Genomic DNA, 20,229 nt, shown 5'->3' on the forward strand with positions numbered 1-20,229 from the left:
ACAAACAAGCCCCTCCTCCAACCCTAAACCAACCAACAAAAAAAACCCCCCATAATGCCGTAGCAAAGGTCTTATGCATTACCAAGCATGCTGTCTAGGTGAAGACAAAAAATACAAAAGAAGAAAAAGAAAAGAGAAAAAAGGAGATGCCAAATCATGAGATGACTGAGACTAGTGTCCCTCTCAATCAATACAGCAGTGCTGATTTCCTCCAGATATGCAGAATTGGTATGTAAGCACAGCATTTGGGGATGAGATAGACTTCTTAAGGAGAAATCAGTGTTTTGAGATTTATTTCTTTCAGTCAAAGGAGAAATGTTACAAAGTGTTCATTCTGGAAATTTGCCTGTTTTCACAGATTGAGAAACAATATTAGGATGGAAAAACATACATATATGGTAACTGACACTCCAGGTTCAAAGAGTAAATCCAGCTTTTAACAACTGGATGAATAGGTGATTTTAAATTTGCACGATAGATTCTATGGTCTCCATTGTTTTGGATTTCTGCTTGTGACTGACATGACTACTGCTTCAGAAACTAAGTCCACTCACAGAAAACCAGTTTTCTTTAAGGGAGACAAGAAAAAACTTCTGCAAAGCTGGTAGTGGACACAAAGGAAAGAAATAGGCATGCAAGGAATAGGAAGTAGCTGCACACTGATGTGATCTGTGACTGGATGGTTGTGCAACCTCTAAATGTTGAATGGTGTTAGTTGTTAACTGCTGTTTTAACATTAATTTTATTGAACCAAAGACTCCATGACTAGATCCATTGGAAAAAAAAGCTTCAACTACTTGGCTTTTAAACAAGTTTTTCTGGGGAATTGTTTTGTGTACACAGGATATCAGAAAGAGAGTGATGAAAACCTAAAGATATTTCTAGGGGAAAAAATTCTGTCGTGGAGTAAACACTTTCATTTTTAAAACTTTTATTTTTGTTTAACAATCTTGAGTCTATTTGGTACAGTTCTGATTTTATCCAAGTTGACTTAAGTGCTTTAAAAATGAAGTAAGGAAAAAGAATCATTCACTTCGATTAAAAGGGCATTAGGCTAGGTTTCAAAAAGCCACAAGGTAGCATATCATCTTAGTCAAAGTTCAAGGTTAGAGCTGATATTAAAAAGCAAGGCAAGTGAAATCAAGAGGGTTGCTGTTAAACTTGGCTCTTGTAATGGTGTCGGCTTCTGTTCAGAATTCTCTTGGCCTCTGGACAAGATACTGCAATTCAATAACAGCTAGCAGAGACTTTCTAGGACTCTCAAGGATGTTTTCTGAGTTTCAAATGGAGAGACCTCCAGTGGCTCTGATCTGCATCATCAGGCCACCTCAGATAGGTGCAAGACTTCAAGTGACATCTTAGGAGCAGTGCTGGCTGGCTGGATGGGCTATGAATAATCATAATAACAACGATTATAAAAAGAGTTTGCACATCAGAGCGAAAGAATGAGGAGCAAAGAGGATAAATGTGACTCTTAATCTTCAGCTATCTGCATGGGAAAGTATGATTAATAACTACAGAGGCTTAGCATAACCTCCTCAGATAATGAGTGAGGTGGCCTTCTCCAAGCCCTGATTATCCTCTTCTAATGGGCTTCATATATTGTGTAAACTAATAACCAAGGCCTAAGCAATGCACACTCCAGGGTCTGCAGGAAAAACACTGGGCCCAAATGTGATTAAGTTGGTGAAAATTGCCCAGCAGCACAGTGTGGTCTGCTTGAGCAGAGGGGGGAACAGGAGGAGAGAATGAGAAGCAATGCATCCTGCAAAGAAATGAAGCAGAAACTAGCACAAATCTGCCTTTTAACGTTGATATGCTGGTATAAATCTCTTGGCTTTCAACCAGGATTGCTGTGAGTTTTCAGCTGGAATTGGTGGAAAGGCAGGGCACAGCCACAAGGTGTTTAATACCAAGAAAGAGAGGCACGTATAATGAGGAGATCTGATTGCAGTTCTATTCAGAAAGGCAGCAGCAATGCCAGATCTGAAGGGTAACTCAAGTTGTCAGTCAGTGTTTCAGAGCTGGAAAGTGAAGAGGCGCTCAGAGAAAGCTGGAGTCCCTAAAGTGAGCAAGTTCAACAGCACAACCCTGGCCCAGGGAAAAAATAAAAAAAAAAAAAATTAGAAAAAAAAATGACCTTCCAGCTCCCTTGGCTATATCTCTAAAGTGCAAGCACAGCTGAAGGGACTCAGCTGTATAGGGCATCTAAAGAAAGAGGACAAGATTCTCATTTGAGCTGCAGTGATGTAAAGAAGCTTAAACTTTGCAAGAGCATATGGAGTTACTCTGAATTTACATCCAGCCAACAAGAGTACTGAATGACAGCCCCTCCTCACTGAGAAACATAATTCTTAGCTGCACAATGAATATCACATTAGATTATCCAAACTGAAATAATTGTAAATACTAGATTTATCTGGACTCATTTGTGCTGTCTGCTTAATTGTTGCACTTCACTCAACAAGGACAATGAAATTAATTTGGACAGGCTCACTTTAGAAGCATTATCGTTGTGCTGTGGCAGGTTGGATTCAGAGTACTGGTGGGAAAGGCTTAACTGAACTAAAAATGAAAGAGGAATACACAGCAATATTCATAAATTTGGGGCCTCCACTGGGACATCATGAGACACTGTCTTTGAAGAGTGTCACATCTGTACTCTTTGTAGTGCATCCACATTTGTAGAAATGTAGCTTCCAAAAAAAAAAAAAACCAAAACAAAAACATACAAAGCCCTGAAATATCAGCATTTTCTCAGGCTCCCCTCAGAAGCTCTGTGCTTGTTGAATGCTAGCAACACATGCCCAACTTGCCCAGGAGTGTCTCAGCCTCTCCTCTCCCAGGTGAAAGCGTGAGTCACGTCGAGCAATGTGAGGATGCGGTGGCAGAAAAAAACAACAAGGCGGGAGCAGCAGGCTGCTACCAACAGAACAGGTACCCTGAAAGGTTAGAAAGTCTCACCCTCTGTACATCCCACTCCCTTCCCCTGTACAGGATAAACACAGGCAGAGAAATCAATCCCCAGTTGCTCTGAGGAAGAACAGACAAGAGAGCACAACACACGTACAACCCTCTCCTGGGTGTCTTGTTCTCTTGGGCAGCATGAGTATGCACTGAAAAGCTCATACACACTATAATTTCAAGAGACACGAGGTTTAGGACAAGCCAACTCTGCAGTCTATATACATGTAGCACCACAAACGTGTGGAAATGTTCAGTAAGCTGAGACTCTCCCTTTGTCTGGGGGAAATACGTGCTCTCCCAGGCAGATGTAGTTGGGAAGCACGGTGTTCCTTCTCAGCAACTGTAATCTCAACTCATTTCACCAAGCAGGCATTACGGGAACGCAGGGTAATGTTTCCAGCAAATCTACAAAGGAGATAAGAGATGGCAAGGACAGACGTGCTGGGTGAGACGGGATGGAGGAGAAAAGGAGAAAATGATGCTTGGCCAGACAGGAGACATTAGTGTGACTTCACTGGGAAAGGACACTACAAAACAGCCTAAAAGACAGAAGCAGCACCTCAAATGTTTACCAAGGAAGATCTCTACAGTAAGCTAGCCATAAATAAAAAGACCAAGAAAAACCAATTCCAGTTTTACCACCTTGAAAACAAAGTGCTCTTCCACTGATCAAAGCTGTAAATGAAATCAGAAACTCACGCCAGCATGTCTTATCAGTTACATATTTACCGTGCAAAGTCAATATAGTAGCATAGAAATTACTGAGCCATTCTAAGAACAAGAGAAAAATAAATTTTCTCCATCTGTTTGAAGGAACAACCTGAGCTTGGAATGGATTAGTTATAGCTGGACAGAACTTGCTCTGCCAAAACCTGCCTACAAAGCCAGTGATCAAAACACTCATTTTTTGCAATATGTCAAAGAAAATATGCACTAGAAAGAAACAGAGGATTTTAGGATTGTAGTATACCATACCTAATGGGAAAGTAAAAGAACAACTTCATTCTAGCACCAGAAGATTCATTTGGTGCAGAAAATGAATGCATATCAAGATCAAAATATGTTACAGAAATCAAAGAAATTTGAATGCATGTTTTTACAAGAAATTGTATTTTAACGAACTTTTTTTTTTTAAAGGAGTGGCATGGTGGGAAGGGGAGGGGAAAAAAAAGGTGTGGGACACAAGATAGAAGAAGTTCCCATTAAAGAGAAAAATGGGAAATGCACATTTCTTCTTTGAAAAATAGGTTAGGCTTAATTTTGTCCTTGTACTTACAGAAACTAATCAGGGAGATTTGACATTGCTGGGAACCTGCCAAGTGCAGCGGCTCGTACATGCGGGGCCACTGTGGGTCTCTCACTGCAGCTTACTCAAAAGAGCAAAATCCCTTCAGATACCTGCTCGCCTCAGCTGATAGTGCAATCTCGTGGTCAGTCGCTCCCCAGCACTTTCTCCCTGCCAGAGACAGAGCACGGCAGAAGGGAAACACGGCAGCTAAATGGGTTACATCACGTCAAGTCCTATCAGGAGTTACCCTTGAGAGGAGAGATGGGACAGTTCCTGCCACTCCCAAAAGCATTCCAGCTCAGAGAGTTCTTTAAAAGGTGTCCTTAACCTAAAGAACAGTTTCAAGTTTAATGCACAAATCATGCTCTTAGATTATTTAACGTAGGGAACACGGCTTATTTTTTTAAGGGATCTGCAGCCAGTGGATGGATTTCACATGGTAAGGCTGGCAGGCTGTCTACTCTGCAACTGAAATGTTTTCAGCAAGCATAGATATTCTTAACCATCCTTAACCTACATAGCATAAGTAGCACTACCAGAAATAATGTTTCAGGAAAGATTCAAGTCCTTACTGTAGAGCTGCCCACCAGGAATTACAGTCATGGAATGCAGTTACTCCACAGCATTCAAGTCCATGTTTTCGTGTTTTCATTGCTATTACATAGACTATTTAAATTAAATTAGATCAAGACACAGGTCTGTGTGTTTCAAAGATAAATATTTTGGTGGCAGAGATAAACATCTGATTCATCATTCTTGTGCGTGGTCTTCAGCCTTTGCATTAAAAAAAAAAAAAAAAGGAATTATTGTGTTGTAACTGAGCATCTGAAGGATTTTAAGGGATGTATACACTGCATGAAAAACATGAAACAGACAGTGCTCACACCAGCATAGGCTATGACTGGTACAGCTTGTAAAGCTATAGTATAGGTGGGCATATCTCCCCAGGAAGAAATCCAAATCACACAATTATACCGGATCTTATACTAAGTGCTTTAGTAGAAACTTGGAGTGGCCTTGCAGATCACAAGCAGCACAGACTTTGTAGTGCAAATATGGGAAGTGGGTGTTTATGGGAAGGTTAGCCTAGGAACAATGTCTCCTGGGCTGGGTAATGTCTCACACTATGGCTGAAAAAATGAAAAGGTAAAAAGGGTGCCTGTCCTCTTCCTCTGTTTCTCCGTGACTGGCAATGTGGGATGAGGAAGGAAGGTTTACTGCTTGCAAGCTATTCCTGGGTGTATCCCATCATTGCCAAATCAGCAGGGTGATGCAACTGGCAATCCAAACTCCTAGGGTTCATTAGTATCTAATACTTAACACTGTTGAAACACCAAGACATCAACCATCCTTAATTCTTACAGTTTGGGGCTGGGACCTCTCTGTAGCAAGGGGGCTGAGGGTGCTGTTGAAGGGCCCAGCAGGTGTCAGGGATGCTCAGTGTTTCGTGAGATCATGCATTCGCATTCAAAGATTCTTGGTAAAAATATGTTTCCCCATTTAGAGCTACGGTACTTTTCACAATGACATCATTTCAGCAGTGACAAATATAGCTGAGTCTGCTCTTTCCTACGCCATATAAATCCCTTGACCTCAATCAGATCATTGCTGATTTACACTTGTGTAAATGAAGTCAGAATCCAGCCCATGGTATTCACAAATGTAGGCCAGAGTAAGCATTACTCACAGACAAGAGACAACCCTTCAGAGGAAGGAAAAAAGATCATTTTCATGCAAATATCCTTAATAATAAGGAACAAGAGTTAGAAATAAGAGTATGAATGAAATGCAATCAAGAACTGCTCTGAGATCAGATTTGCTTCTAACTTTATGATGCTGCATCAGCTGCTCTTACAGCAGCTTAAGCCCAAAATTTGACCTACCTGAAACTTGTTATACATAATTTTTCACCAGGGATCTGTGAGCTGACTCAATCTCCAAGCTTGGCTTTGAAGGTAGCTGGAGGTGCTCAGCTACTCACAGGGTCTAAAGAAATTTGTTCCCTGTGTTCTATGAAAATGGAAACTTTTTTCCCTGATATCCAGCTTTGCCCTCAAATTGTTGCACATTATCTATTTATTTATGCATAAACAGTGGCATTATGGTTTGGAGAACAGGGGTCCTTTGATGGGAGGTAAGCTTGACTAGCCTATGGGAGTTTACTGCTATGCATGTAAATGAGGACATACATACAAATATGCAGAACAGACAAGTGAAAATATACAGCATCTCTTTAAAATGAAATACTTTGATTGCTCCAATCACAAGAAGTTGTAAAACTACCCTGAAGAATTAACAGCCTCAGTACATGCTAACTACATCCATCATAAATTCGTCTTTAGTTTCTGTTATCATATCACTGTCTCTTGGGACCCCCAGTCCTGTCATCATTTGCCCTTTATAATTTATTCAGCTTGTACTTGCCTGAATCCTTTCTACTTATCATTCATCTTTACAGTTGTACATAAAATTAGATTGATCCTCCTATGGCAGACACGTCAGAGAGAAAAGTTGTCATTGAATAACACATAAAGCAAATGAAGGTCCAGCAAAAGCTTTTGTTGAGTAACTTGAAAATCATCCTCTGAGATCCAAAAGGTGTCAAAACAAAAAGACAAGACAACGCTACCTTTATAATTTTTTTTTTCTTTTTTGCACATCATTTTTCAATTGCCACCAAATCTCCCAGACACGACTGGGAAGCCTTTTTCCCCTTTTGCATCTCAGGCTGAGTGTGGTTAGCCACCACAAAGGTGATGAATACACCAGTCTCAGCTGAGATAACAGTGTGCATCCAACACACTGGCTTCTGTCAGGATGCTGGCGCTGTGCTCTTTCTTTGCAAAGCTCTTTGGACTGGGGAGCAGGGAGAGAGTTTACTTTGTATTCTGGAGGCTGACTTGTAGGGATACAGAAGCCAATCTTTAACTAGTGAAATGGAACTTTAATGTTTACCAAGCAGATAGGACCCAGGTGTTTCATCTCATCTGGTGAACAGAGCAGCGCTGTCAAACTACAGGGGTTTTTAGCAAATGGAAAGTGCCTGTAGCTTCCTCTTCCTCTGCCCTGCTTATCCAAAGCAAGGTCCAAAAGCGCTTTTTCTGCCTGGTCACTCAGAAGGAGGAAACAAAGGAGAAAAAAATAAAGATCACTTTAAGCATGACATTGACATCCAAAAATCTTAAAGGGAGAATTTCTGGAGAATTTCTGAAGGATTGGGTTTTTGTTGGTTTTTTTTTTTTTCCTTTCTTTTTCTTTTTTTTTTTTTTTCCCAAGTCTCTTACCTCAAATCTGGGTTTTATTCCTTTTCATCTTCATTTTTAACTTCAGAAAACAGACATGTTTCTCCCAAGGGAACAATTAAATGTGTTTTCTTTCAAAATCTAAAGGGCATGGTGAGCAAGCTGTGTGTTCAGCAGGCTACTTTAATCAATGGAACCCATCCAGCCTACCACTGCTGACCAAATTGCAATTTACATCAGTAGAGAAAAACTTTTGAAATGGGAAGTTGTGGGAATATAATACCATTTTTGGCACAACACAGCATGCAGGGTGATATGTGGTTTAATGGTTTTCTAACAAGCTTTTGGAAAAAGCTTTGAAACGCTAAAAAAAAAAACAAAACAACAATAAGACAGTAAGATTTCAAGACCTGCTTAAACAGTGAAATCCATGCTATACGGGCAGGACTTCTGAAGTCTACATGATACTTAGGTCTCATTTAAGCCTTATGACATGGATTTAAGAGAGGCCAGACCTTACAGGGTTTCCTCCGCCCTCCCCTCTATGTTCAGGTATCTTTCCTCACATAAAAATTTAAGTCAGGTATGACCAGTAATGTTGGAAAAACCTTTTTTGTTAAAACAAACAAACAAACAAACAACCCCCCAACAAAACAAAACAAAGAAACAAAAATCCACAAAACAAAAATAAACAAAACCCCCCCTAAACTGTGGGCACGTGAAATTAGATGGAGAGTTTTTGTTTCTTTAAAAAATGGGTTTACTGTGAGTTTTATGAGCTCACCTGTCTTCTAGTGTTAAAGAGGCATATTTTTGCATATGATGAATAAAACAGAATGCATTTTTTCTAGATCGCAAGAAGAGACAAAGAATATCAGAACAGTTAGGGAGAAAACTAATTATGTTTCGCACTGAGAAATTTAGCATACCAGTAGTACCACTGTCTCTTTCAAGAGGAATAGATGCAGTGAGAAAACCCAGCCTATTTCCCAGACTGAACAAGCCCCACAGATTGCTGAGGTTAACAGTTTCGTACATACTTAATTTCATAGTTATTCTTTGCAAGTCTTACAGGAAGGTTTTAACATTATGCAAAGAGACAGTGCCTCCAACCAAGTGTACATGGACTGTTCTCTCCCGTTGCCTGAGAGAGCCACAAAGAACTAGGGGAAGAAAAATGCTGCTGTGCTTATCATACAAGAGCTCAGTTTATTTGTGCTATAAATAAAAGTAGATCTTGATAGCGTAATTACATTTCTCAGCATTATCCTCTGCCATTCACTTGAGAAAGAAAAAAGAAAGGGGAGAAAAAGTTCGCTTCACTATAATTTGTAATCAAAATGACTACACTTAAAACATAATTTTATTTCCCCGATTTCATTTCCTGTGGAGCTTTGTGGGGCAAATAGATAATATTATACAAAATCTGCAGGCAGATATAATTCTCCCATACATTGCACTGTCATTGTCTAGATCATTTTACCCCCCTGGCTTTCCTTAGGACCATGGCCTGTGGTTTGATATTGCATTTTATCATTGTGGGATATATCACCACCAGAAATCCCAGGGGTGAGACAACTTTTACTTTCTCTAATTTCTCTCTTCTGCTCCCCCAAATTACTCTCCCTTGCCTTAATTCGCTTTTTATAATGCGAGTTTAAAAAAAAAAAAAAAAAAAAGGTGGTTTCCCACTATGAAGGATTAGCACAGATTATGGTGAACAGTGTTAATTATAGGTGAGGAAAAAGAATAGTGCATCTCTCCAATCTGTTCTTGATTTCCCCCGTGTCTGTCTGTCTGGTAATAAGCCTCCTTTAATCTGGCAGTCCCCTTGGTGAAATCAGCGCCATGGACAGCAATATTGATTGCTTCTGAGAAACCATCACAGCTGCTCAACCAAATTACCTTTGATATGTGACCTTTAATGTAATTACTGCAACATCAAAGCATTTCTATAAATTATTAAAGAACTAATATACTTCATCATCCAGCTACTCTATTATATGTAAAATAAACAATCACAAGTAAACACTAGAATTTGAATTGTCCGACAATCACAAAGTGCTCTTTACACACTGTGCCACATTAACCTTCCATTTTAGGCAAAACAATTTCAAACTCTCCAAATGAGCCTAATTTACTCATTCAGATGAAGAAGATTCAAATGATAGTCTTCTGTTTTACATTCCAATCCAGATGCTTCAAAATATGTATTGTGTTTCCTTCCCACCCAAAAACAAAGTGCCATAAAGACTTTATTAATCAACACATACCTGCTTGGAAGTCTTTTGATTATTCCACAAGATGAGTTTATGTCCTACATATAACATAGAAATATGTGAAACATATTTCTGTCATTGTACAAAGCACATCCAGAAAGTAATTACTGTAAAATATGTGCATGTAGCCACTCCACTAAAAACAAAGTGATACATAGCTAAGATGCAAGGCATCTGAATCTGGACAAAACCTCCTCATGCCTCACCATTTCCATACATTACCATTCATGTGCATACTATTAAAAATTACTCAGTTCTGTGTTTTACAATGCAAAGAATACAAGCAGCAATATTGCAAGAGCAGGAAAGTGTACAGTTTACTGGAGAATGGGAAAGAATGTCTTAGTCTAGTATTATTTATTTTTTCCTATACCATGCCTGTTAATTGTTTTTGATGCCTCCTCAGTCGAGCTGTTTGTGTCACAGACAATGGAGTGTCAGGAGAAGATGTTATATGCATCTCATTTTGAACTTATGTGAATAAGGACTTAGACCCCTGACCCTAAAAGTGCCTCTTATTTTATGGTGATGAACTATGGTTGATATTTTTTGGTGCATGTTATCAAGAACAGTCAGGTAAGTCATAAATAATTCTCTGCTACTCAGATAGGAACCATAAAACAGTATCCAGGCATGATACTTTATCAAGAGACAAGACTGGTTTCCTTAAATAAACTACAGTGACATCATTCAGAGGATGAGTTCAGAAACTTGGCAGAAAGCTGCTTGAAGAGGGTTTGCTGGTGGAAAGCAAACCTTTATCCTGAGACAAATAGAACTGGAAATGAAAGGGATGGGAAAATCAGTGTTCAGAACTCTAAGAAACCTGGTTGCTCTTTTAGACAGAGGATTCACTGCTCTCAGCTCAATGAGATCCTGATGTGTCTCCTGAAAGTGTGTAAGGAAATTAAAAAAAAGAAAAGCCTCCTAGAGGCAGTGTGGCCAGTATGGAATATATGTAAGAGAAATTGCACAAACCATGGAAGAAATTGTTTCCCTGTAGTCTAGAATTAGTTGGTGCAGCCTTTGAAGTAAGTCTCAATCCTAATACAGAAGTTGGTTGAATTCTACCACTGTCCAAGAAAATAGCTTTGACTTTAAGACTTTTGTGATTTGAAGTCTCTAACACAGAAATTGAGAATCAGAATGGTGAACATATAGGAAAAAAAATCCTAAATCATCACTTGCCCTCCCTCTCCAACACCTGAGTCCTCAATCTCACTGACCCACTGTGTTCTTGAAGATATTATCATCATACAATTTCAGGATAAGATTTTAAACTCATAGAGAAGATAGATCTCCATTTACAAGTGGATGATCTCTTCCCAATAAGAAGTGCAAGGAGTCTCAGTGGAAAATCTGAAATTTCAATTATTCTTTTTAAAATACACAACACTCTATTCATCACATCTCTAGTATAGATAAATATGTATTTTATTTCAAGCATATTTCAGAAAATTTCAGTTAAAATGTTACCTGAAACATCCCTATGCAACATATTCTCTCTCTTGTTTTTTTTTCCTATCCAGTTTTATCATTCAGGAAAGAGAAGCAAAAAGAAAATATTGGAAGGGGGAGGAGGAAGAAAAACTGAAATCCCCTCCCAAGACTGAAGTTACTTTCAATCTGCTGCTAAGGAGTTTCTAGAAAAAAAATAATTCAGAGGGAGTTGTCAGCTGACAGAAATATTTTTAGGCAATGAAGTATGTATATATTTGCATAAGGTATGGCCTTTTAAGCAAAGATAGATGTAGATGAGCAAGTGCGTGGGCATCTCCATACTGGCAAGGTGGCTTAGAGATAGGTAAATAGACCCAGGATGATGGAAACAAGCAGAGCAGAATCAACACTTTCCTCAGAACACAGAGGAAGGGATGTGTGTTAGATCTGGTGGAAAGGTAGGTTATAACTACACAGCAATCAATCATTCAGCACCAGCTAATAAAGACAGACTGTTGGATAGATTTCCTCTCAGTTTAGATGCAGCCTGGAGCCCTCAGAAGCCCACTCTTAGTTACGTGGTCACTGGCTCCTGGTTTTTGTGAAACCAGCTTCATTCCAGCTGTGGGAGCACTTGGCTGCTCCCGATCCACGCGCTCTGGCTGAATCTAAATAGTCTCTCCCTCCCCCGGGTAACCACTTAACTAGAAACCCATCCCAGCAGGGCAGGTCTTCCCCACATAATGCTGATTCTATTTTTAGTTCTGCTTGTGTTGTCTGAACCTTAGATCTTGCTCATGTGAATAATTTTCCTCATTATCTCGCGTGCGTCTTTCCTCTCTCTCTCTTTTCTCCTTGTCTCACCGCCTTTCCAATCTGCTACAGCTGCTTGAATACTAAAGTAACTGAGTCAAACCACTTTGTCATCAGGAATATGTTTTCATTCTGTGATAACTCAATAATGTGATCTGTTTCTTGATTTCTTGCTGCCAAACCTTGCTTCAGAGAAGAAAAGGAGTGAGAGGAAGCACCTGGTGAGGACCACTAACATTTTGTAGTGGTCAGAATCATAAAGCAGCTCCTCAGCTGAGTTAAGCTGGTGGAATCCAGTCCATAACCAGTTGATTTCTGTTTTCCTGACTCCCAATAAAGGCAAAAAGCTTTTAGATTTGTGCATGGGAACCATTTGGGTGGGTTGGTGGTATCTTGATTTTATTAGCACAATGCAAATACTGAATCATCCAAACAAACGGAGACTTTCTGCTTCCAAATCTGAGAGGAGAACACCATATATAACCCATTTTTTAGATTTAAAAGAAAAGAGAAAAAAAAAAAGGAAATGTTATCAGTCTGGACTCACCCCCGGCAGTGTCTTCTGTTCATGCAGTGCGCTCTGGGCCTTTAGAGCAGACTCCCTTTCGCAGTATGTTAGGAAGGCACAGCCTGCAAAGAACAAGAAAAACCTCTTGTAAGAGCACTGTTTCAGAGAAGATCCTTCTGAAATTGAGACGTAGAACAAACCACTTTCCTGTCATCATCCCATTCCCAGTAAATCAATCATAAAATTCTCTCCTTAGTGTGTCAGTAGTGTCAGTAGTAAAAGTCAAGAAATGAAGCTATCATCTCTTCCTCTGAACCCTGGTGGACAGTGAGCAACAGTGTACATTTGAGTGCTTATTTTTCCTTCAAGACATGCTGATGTTTCAGCTAGAGGAGGCTGCACAGGATTAGGGATCCCAAAGGTTCCACAGGATGGCAAGGTGGGGCATGGGATCCCGCTCCTGCTCCAGCAGCAGCGCTGGGAACAATCCCCTTGCTGCCGCATCCTGAAAGGTCTCACGCCTTTCTTTCCTACCAGATACTTTAAACAAAGGGCATGCAAGGACTTGTAGCCTCCTACTGCAGAGGAAAATTTCTGTTGTTCAGCCTGACCTGCACCAAAAGCTCATTGCTCTTTTTGCATCACACCAGGAATCCATCTCCCCGCACTGGCTGCCACAAGGACTCGCTGGCTTCCAGTTGTAAACACAACCATGCCAAAGCCCAAACAATCACTATAAAGCATCCCTGACCCACAGATCACTTGAATGTTAGAGATACACTGATGGGTTACATCTTTGATTCTTCCAAAGATTAACTTATCAACTACAAAGCCTAAAGCCCTGTCAAAGCAGAGCCCTGCTATGTTTTCCTTCCCCACCTCTATGCTTCCCTTCTGGTAAAAATGTTGCAATATCTTACTCCATTTGTGTGTCTGATGTGATCAAATTATTTCTTCTTACTGCAGTATACTGAAAACCTGCCAGTTCCTGCAGAAGACATTTTCTCTGAAATTACTACAGAATGTCTCCAGCTCCTTGAAATGGAGGTATCACAACTTTCAAGGTTCAGGCAGCATGTCCCTCAAACTGAGAATGTTCTTCTAGAGTAGCACAAGTATGGAGAGACTACCAAAGAAACAAACAGGTCCCACAACTTCCTTTTTACCCACCCACCTTCCCTCAAGAATGTATAAAGTACGTAACAGGTGAGTAAACAGTAAACTGTAAACTTCTTTTCAGCTTTGATTGCCACTTTGAACATTGTGTCCATGCAATGCTCACTTTTTTCCAACTTTTTTTTCCTTAGAGAGTATCACTGAAGAAATACACACTTTTACATGCTTTTAATAGATTAGTACATTAAAGAAAATAGGATTTCTTTTCTATAGATTAACATTTTTTATCAGAGATTGTCCTGTGGAAGTCACTGTACTCCTATCACAATGAAGCTATGATATGGCACGAAAAAGAAGAAAAATAACAATTTTTTTCACTATTTCTTATCCTGTATTAGTTTCTGGGTTCTTCTTACTTTCTGTTTATTCAAACCAATCACATGTATTATGTCTCAATGACTGAGATTCAGATGCAGAAGGTAACAGTCAAAAAGGAGACTGAACATCATCAAAAGTTTGCATACTTGGAATTATTTTGATTTGTTCCCCTCTAACTTTAAATGGATGAGGTTTCAGTTAGTCTGTATCCACCAAAGAAGAGGAAGAAACTGTGGCAAAGTGTTTACAGCTAGCAGAAATAATGGATTGGAAAGGATCCTTAAAAGTCACCCATAGCCTGATAATCAAATGGGAAACTATGCTTAAATTTAATTTCAGTGCTAAATCACAGGCTGAGCTCTCTGTTTACTAGATACAATAAGAAAGTCTCCCTTTAGCAGCAGACGTGGAGCAGCTGATACAGTCTAATTAGGCACATCATAGCACACTGTTATAGAGATAAACTATGCAGTGTAAAGCTCTCATAATGATAGCTATATTTTTCTCCTCATTGTGATTGCCACGATGACAGTTCAGGGTAACAATGTCCTACTCCTATAGTACCACGACTGTAATTCAGGCTGAGTAAGCAAGAGACAACTCTTCTCTCAAAATGGGCATTTTCCACCCAAAATCCACCCTCTGTGTGTGAGTGGAGGCAAGTTCTCACCAGGGAGAAACCTCCACTAAGTTGTCTCCAAAGCTGTTTCAAAAGTGGTAAAAGTACCAAACTTCCCAAACCAGTACTCAGAATGCATCCAATCATCACTGATATAACAAACACACTGCTATGAACTAAAAGACTTTGAAATGGAAAAGAAATCTACACTCTCATATGATCAGACAAAAAACACCCTCTTGTTTTGCAGAGACAAAATGTATCCTCTGTGGAAGTGCTTCTTTTTCCCTTTTCATTCATATATCATGCACATGAATTACAATCTATCCCACACATGTTGGGTAAAAAAGTAATATTTCTATGAAAAATAATATCTTGTTTATTTAAAGTAAGGCTTGGTTTCTTAGAGACCATAAGAAGTTCCATCCCAGCAGTGGCCAAATGAAATAGAGATTAATGTTCATAGCAGGCCTCAAACCTGAACTTGAAAAGGACAGCTCATGGGGAATTTTTGTCTTCCCTTTCCTTACCACAATATTGCCCTGTAAGGCACATATGCAGCATTAGCCATCAGCTAAAATAATGAATTTTTTCAAAAACACGAGAACTTTTATAAAACAATATTTATCTATTACTCCATCCTGCAAGAATTTCTTGTGCATTAGGATGAATGGAAATGCCCTTTCTTGCTCCATCCTGCCTGCCTCCCTGAAACCAAAATTGATCTCTGCTTTCTACTGTGGTGTTTAAAGGAATGAGAACCCCTTTCAAGTGTTACTTTTCCTACGCTACCACTTTCAGTGTGCCTCCATATGACCCCTCCAAAGGGCTCTTCCTTCCTGGAGAATGTTGCTTAGAAAATACAACACTAGACACTCAGATTAACACTATGGAATAGAGTATCCTAAACAACTGAGTCTTGAAATATTTTCATATGGAGCAGCTATGTTGTTTTTTATTTTTTTCCAGAGAAAAGAAAATGGGGGAAAAAAAAGGTGTTTTTTTTTTTTTTTTTTTTTTAATATGATATTTTTTCTTCTTTTCATTTTGATTTCCCAGATGGAAAAAAATTTTAGAACAATCAGTTTTCCCAGCTGAACCTCACGACTGTGTACAGAATCACTTATTTCACTGGGGAAAAAAAAGATTTTTCATAGTAGACTCCTAAGTAGCTCAACTTAACTGCTCACTTGCCATCAGCAGTTTGGTCTGGGTGTGAACATGACTTCTGGGTGGAAGGCTTCATATTCTATTACAAAACATTTGCACCATCCATCCCCTTTGAATTGCCCATGTTCAGCAGTCTAACGAACATTTCTCAACATATCTCTTAAGTAAGGGTGGTGTGAAAGCAATACATTATTTCTATCCTCCATTTATATGGGAGGTAATGACTCAGTCAGTGCAGAGTTTGTGAATTATATCAGAATTTGAACAAAAAAATTTAATTGACTATTTGACAATGAAGGGCTTGGTCCAAACTGCTCCTAATTTCTATTCTATTTTTCTCATGCATTCCAGACATATGTCAATCAGCTAAAAAAAGCTGTGTTTGGATTGTGTATTTCCAGCTGTTCATTTGCTACCAGCAAACAGCTTTTTGGGCAAGCACATAAACATCTGGAAAATCCCACCTGCCTGTTAACCTATTGAACTCCAGTCTCTTGGAAGCATGAGGACATATCAAGATGTCTCCTGGGAAACAGGATTGTTAAAGACATGCTGGGAAACAAAAACAAAAGCTTGAGATGGAAAAGAAATTACAAAGGCTCTACTTTATCTCCAGAGAATTCAATAGTGCAAATAATAATTGTATGAGATACAGATGGAAAATGATTGTGGTTATGGCAACTTCAACTTCATAGCAAGTCTTCAGAAGATTCTGCACAAGCCTGGGAGGCAAAACTGTCAGGAGACACACTGTGAACTGAACAAAATAATACTGAAAACTGAAAGCCAGTCACACAGCCTGAGCTGAAGAAGGCAAATGCATGACCTGGGAGAATGGACAAAAACCCACTTTAGCAGATCAGGTCTGAGACCATCTAAGGAACCTCAAAATGCACAGGTCCATGGAATCTGATGAGATGAATCCATGGGTCCAGAGGGAACTGGCAGGTGAAGTGGTTAAGCCACTGTTCCTCATTTCTGGGAGACCAACTAATTGGAAAAGAGGAAAAAATCCCTATTTTCAAAAGAGAAACTAGAAAGAGCTAGAGAACTACAGACCATGTTGGATAAGATCATGGAGCAGAGCCTCCTGGAAAACGTGCTACATGGAGAATAAGGATTGTACTTAGTGACAGTCAAAATGGCTTCCCAAATGGCAAATTGTGCCTGGCAAACTCGTGGGCCTTCTACAACCGGATTGTAACACTGGCGGAAAGGGGGAAAGCAACTGACACCATCTACCTGGACTTATGAAAAGCATTTGACACTGTCTCACAAAACATCCTTGTCTCTAAAATAGAGAAAAATCTGTTTCGGGGATGGGCTAGTGGAATTGGCTGGATAGTCACACTCAAAGGGTTGCTGCCAATGGCTTGATGTCCAAGTGGAGAACAATGACAAGTAGTGCTTGTTTTTCAGGATTTGGTTTTTGAACTGGTGCTGCTATACATCTTTACTGGCAACATGGACACTGGGTTTCAGTGCATCTTCAATAGGTTTACCTTGAAACAGAAGGTTGTTTTGTGGAGCAGTCCATCCTCTGGAGGGAAGGGATACCATCCAGAGGGATCTTTACAGGCTTGGAATGGGGTCCCATGCAAACCTTGTGAAATTCAACAAGACCAAATGCAAAGTCTTTTACCCATTTTGGGACAAACTCAAGCACAAATACAGACCGGACAGAGAATGCGTGGACATAAGCCCTGCCAAGAAGGACTGGGGAATGTTGGTTGATCTCAGCATTGCACACTGACAGTCCAGAAAGACAGCCATGTCCTGGGTTGCAGCAAAAGAACTGTTTCCATCAAGTTGAAGGAGGTGATTTCCCCCTCTAGTCTACTGTTGTGAGAGTCCACTTGGAGTGGACTCTCATTTCTGGAGTCACAAACTTATGAAGGATGTGAAGATGTTGGAGAGAGTCCAGAAGAGACCACAGAGATGATCAGAGGGCCTGAGGCACCTTTCTTGTAAGGACAAGTTGAGAGAGTTGAGTTTGTTGAGCTTGGGGAAAAGAAAGCTCTGGGGACATCTAACTTAAGGAGCTGCAGGAGAGCTGGAGAGGGACTTTTTAGAAGGCCATGAAGTGATAGAACAAGGGGAAAGATGGCTTAAAACTTGAAGAGGGTAGAGTTAGATCAGATATTAGGAAGATTTTTTTTTTACTGTGAAGGTGATGAGGCACTGTAGCAGTTTGCCCAAGGAGGTTGCAGATGCCTCATCCTTGGATATGCTCAAGGCTGTGTTGGATGAGGCTTGGTGCCTTGGTCTAGCAGAAGGTGGACAGGCAGGGAAGTTGAAACTAAGTAGTGATATTGCATTGGGGTTTAGAACCCTAATGCTTTGCCTCTCTTGGAGCAGTTCTTGTCCCAGATGCTCACCTCAGCCACAATAATCCAGAACAGTTAGGATAACCCTAGGGATTGAGAAGGCTGGCTCAAGTGATCTAAGCCAATTTTTAATTCACAAACTTTTGTGACTATAGCGTATGCACTCAACCAGTTATCACAGCTCGCCTGACAGGTGATAACTTCTGAAACTACAGCCTTTCCAATACTTGTGAGTGTAACTAAAATCAGAATCATTGCCCAAAAAAAGATAAAATTTCAACAAGGCTGTCAGTTGGCTTTTCTTCTTTGAGTCAAATACCTTCTTGCTTTTAGTTACAAATATATTAGTTAACAGTGAGGATTTCCTTAATTGGCCTTCCTGTGTTGTGTTATGCTAGAATCCTTCACAGCACATGAGCTAGTGAACAAGACAGCCTTCTGTAACAGAAGAAAGAACACAGATCAGCTGAGAGTGTCTACTTTTCCCCCTACCATCTTTAGTGTACCTCACACCCTAAAACCCCAAATCAGAGAAACCAGCAGACCACTATGGACTTTCAGAAAGCAAACTGCAATCCAAACACAACTCTCTAAGATCCTCATGTTGTGTATTGAAAATGGAGAAGGCAAGTAATTCTGCATACCTTGGGTCACAGGCTAGTGGTCACGCTCCAACTCAAGAAGAGCTATAGTCTTCTAGAGAAATTGGTTTGAGACCAAAAAGTTTGCATCACTGGGAAAAAAATATAGGAATTCTTAACTGGTCACAGGTCTGAGCATCTCATTTAGTGATGCCTCAATTCCACTGTACTCTAATTGCCATTGAAAAAATTAGACCAAGATATACGAGTTATCTGTGGTGGACCAGAGACCTGTGCCCCATTTTCCAGACTAGGTTGGTGTTTTAAGAGAGCTACTTCTCTGAAAATAAAGAAGTTCATTGCTTCAAAATTCAGAGATCTGTTATATAGAGAAAGAGCATGATACTTAAGAAAACTCTTGCCTTAAAATCAACATCTCAGGTTACGTCTCCCAGCAAGGATTTCAAAGTGAAAAAGAAATCTTTTTTCGCTTTAACTATCCTAGCTCTACATGTCTGGGTTTGAAACAATTCTCATTTGCTCTGTCTACAGTGGACTGCCCAAGGTTTAATCACTTGAGGGTTTCAGAGATTGAGCTGAATTTTCTTGAGGGAGACACAATCAATAAAGACTTTTGGAACTGGAAATGTTTTATCCAATTTCTTCATCTGTTTCTCTCTCAGTGATTAACTACCTTCTGACAAAAGTTAACATCTTTGCTGGTAAAGAACATTCACTTGGCTAGAACTTTCTTTTTCTCCATCTCCCCTGCTGCACAACAACTGAACACTAACTGTTTAGAGAAAAAGATAGGAATAAAAATCTTCCCAGATATCAGCTTCCCTGTCAATTATATTGCAAGGCAGATTAACATCCGAAATGCCCTGCTGTGTGGAATGCTAATTTTCTTTTTCCTCTTATGCTATTTTCCATTAACTATTATGATGCTGTAATATTCCTGCTATAGATAACTTGATAGGGTTCTCTGTGTTAAAAGCATACAAAAGACCCACTCGTATACGTCCGTGAACCAATACTAAAAAGCAAATTAAGAGGCGCAATCTGCAAATGCAGAAGTTAACCATATTTACAGAATATTAGCTCACTTAAAATGCATTTATGATAGTTCAAAATGAGGCATTGATATGCACAGTCCAAATCAGAGTCAGTCCTCAGCGTAAGCAGCGTTTAATTATATTTAGCAGTGTACAGGCAGACAACAGAGACTTGAGCATCTGTTGGTATGTATTTCAACAACACAGACAATGGTTTTCTCCTGATTTTTGATAACAAGTAGTTTTTTAATGAAAGCATCAGTTTTTAAAAGTCAGAATTTCTCATAGAAATTTTTAACGAAATAGTTCACCGAGTCCCTCAGCCCCGTGATACCATTTCTGACAAGATCCTACAGCAAGAGTAATTTATTCCAGGACAGCCACTAGTCTGGGCTCTAACCTGGATCAGGCAAACAGGGTCTCGAGTGCAGAGCTTCAACACAGGA

General features: G+C 39.7%; 1 protein-coding gene across 14 annotated transcripts in view; it reads right to left on the reverse strand.

Moving 5' to 3' along the window:
* Nucleotides 1-20,229, reverse strand: part of CELF4 (CUGBP Elav-like family member 4) — a 712,585-nt gene that overhangs the window by 608,776 nt on the left and 83,580 nt on the right. For all 14 annotated transcript variants that reach the window (XR_009115967.1, XM_058044471.1, XM_058044473.1 and 11 more), the window contains exon 2: nucleotides 12,577-12,659. Coding sequence is in view for 13 of the 14 variants with exons in the window: in XM_058044471.1 (XP_057900454.1) it covers nucleotides 12,577-12,659 (83 nt within the window). In the remaining variant the exon portion in view is untranslated. The remainder of the gene's footprint in view (nucleotides 1-12,576; nucleotides 12,660-20,229) is intronic.

The sequence above is a fragment of the Melospiza georgiana genome, chromosome Z (assembly GCF_028018845.1).
Source record: "Melospiza georgiana isolate bMelGeo1 chromosome Z, bMelGeo1.pri, whole genome shotgun sequence".
Lineage (NCBI taxonomy): Eukaryota > Metazoa > Chordata > Aves > Passeriformes > Passerellidae > Melospiza > Melospiza georgiana.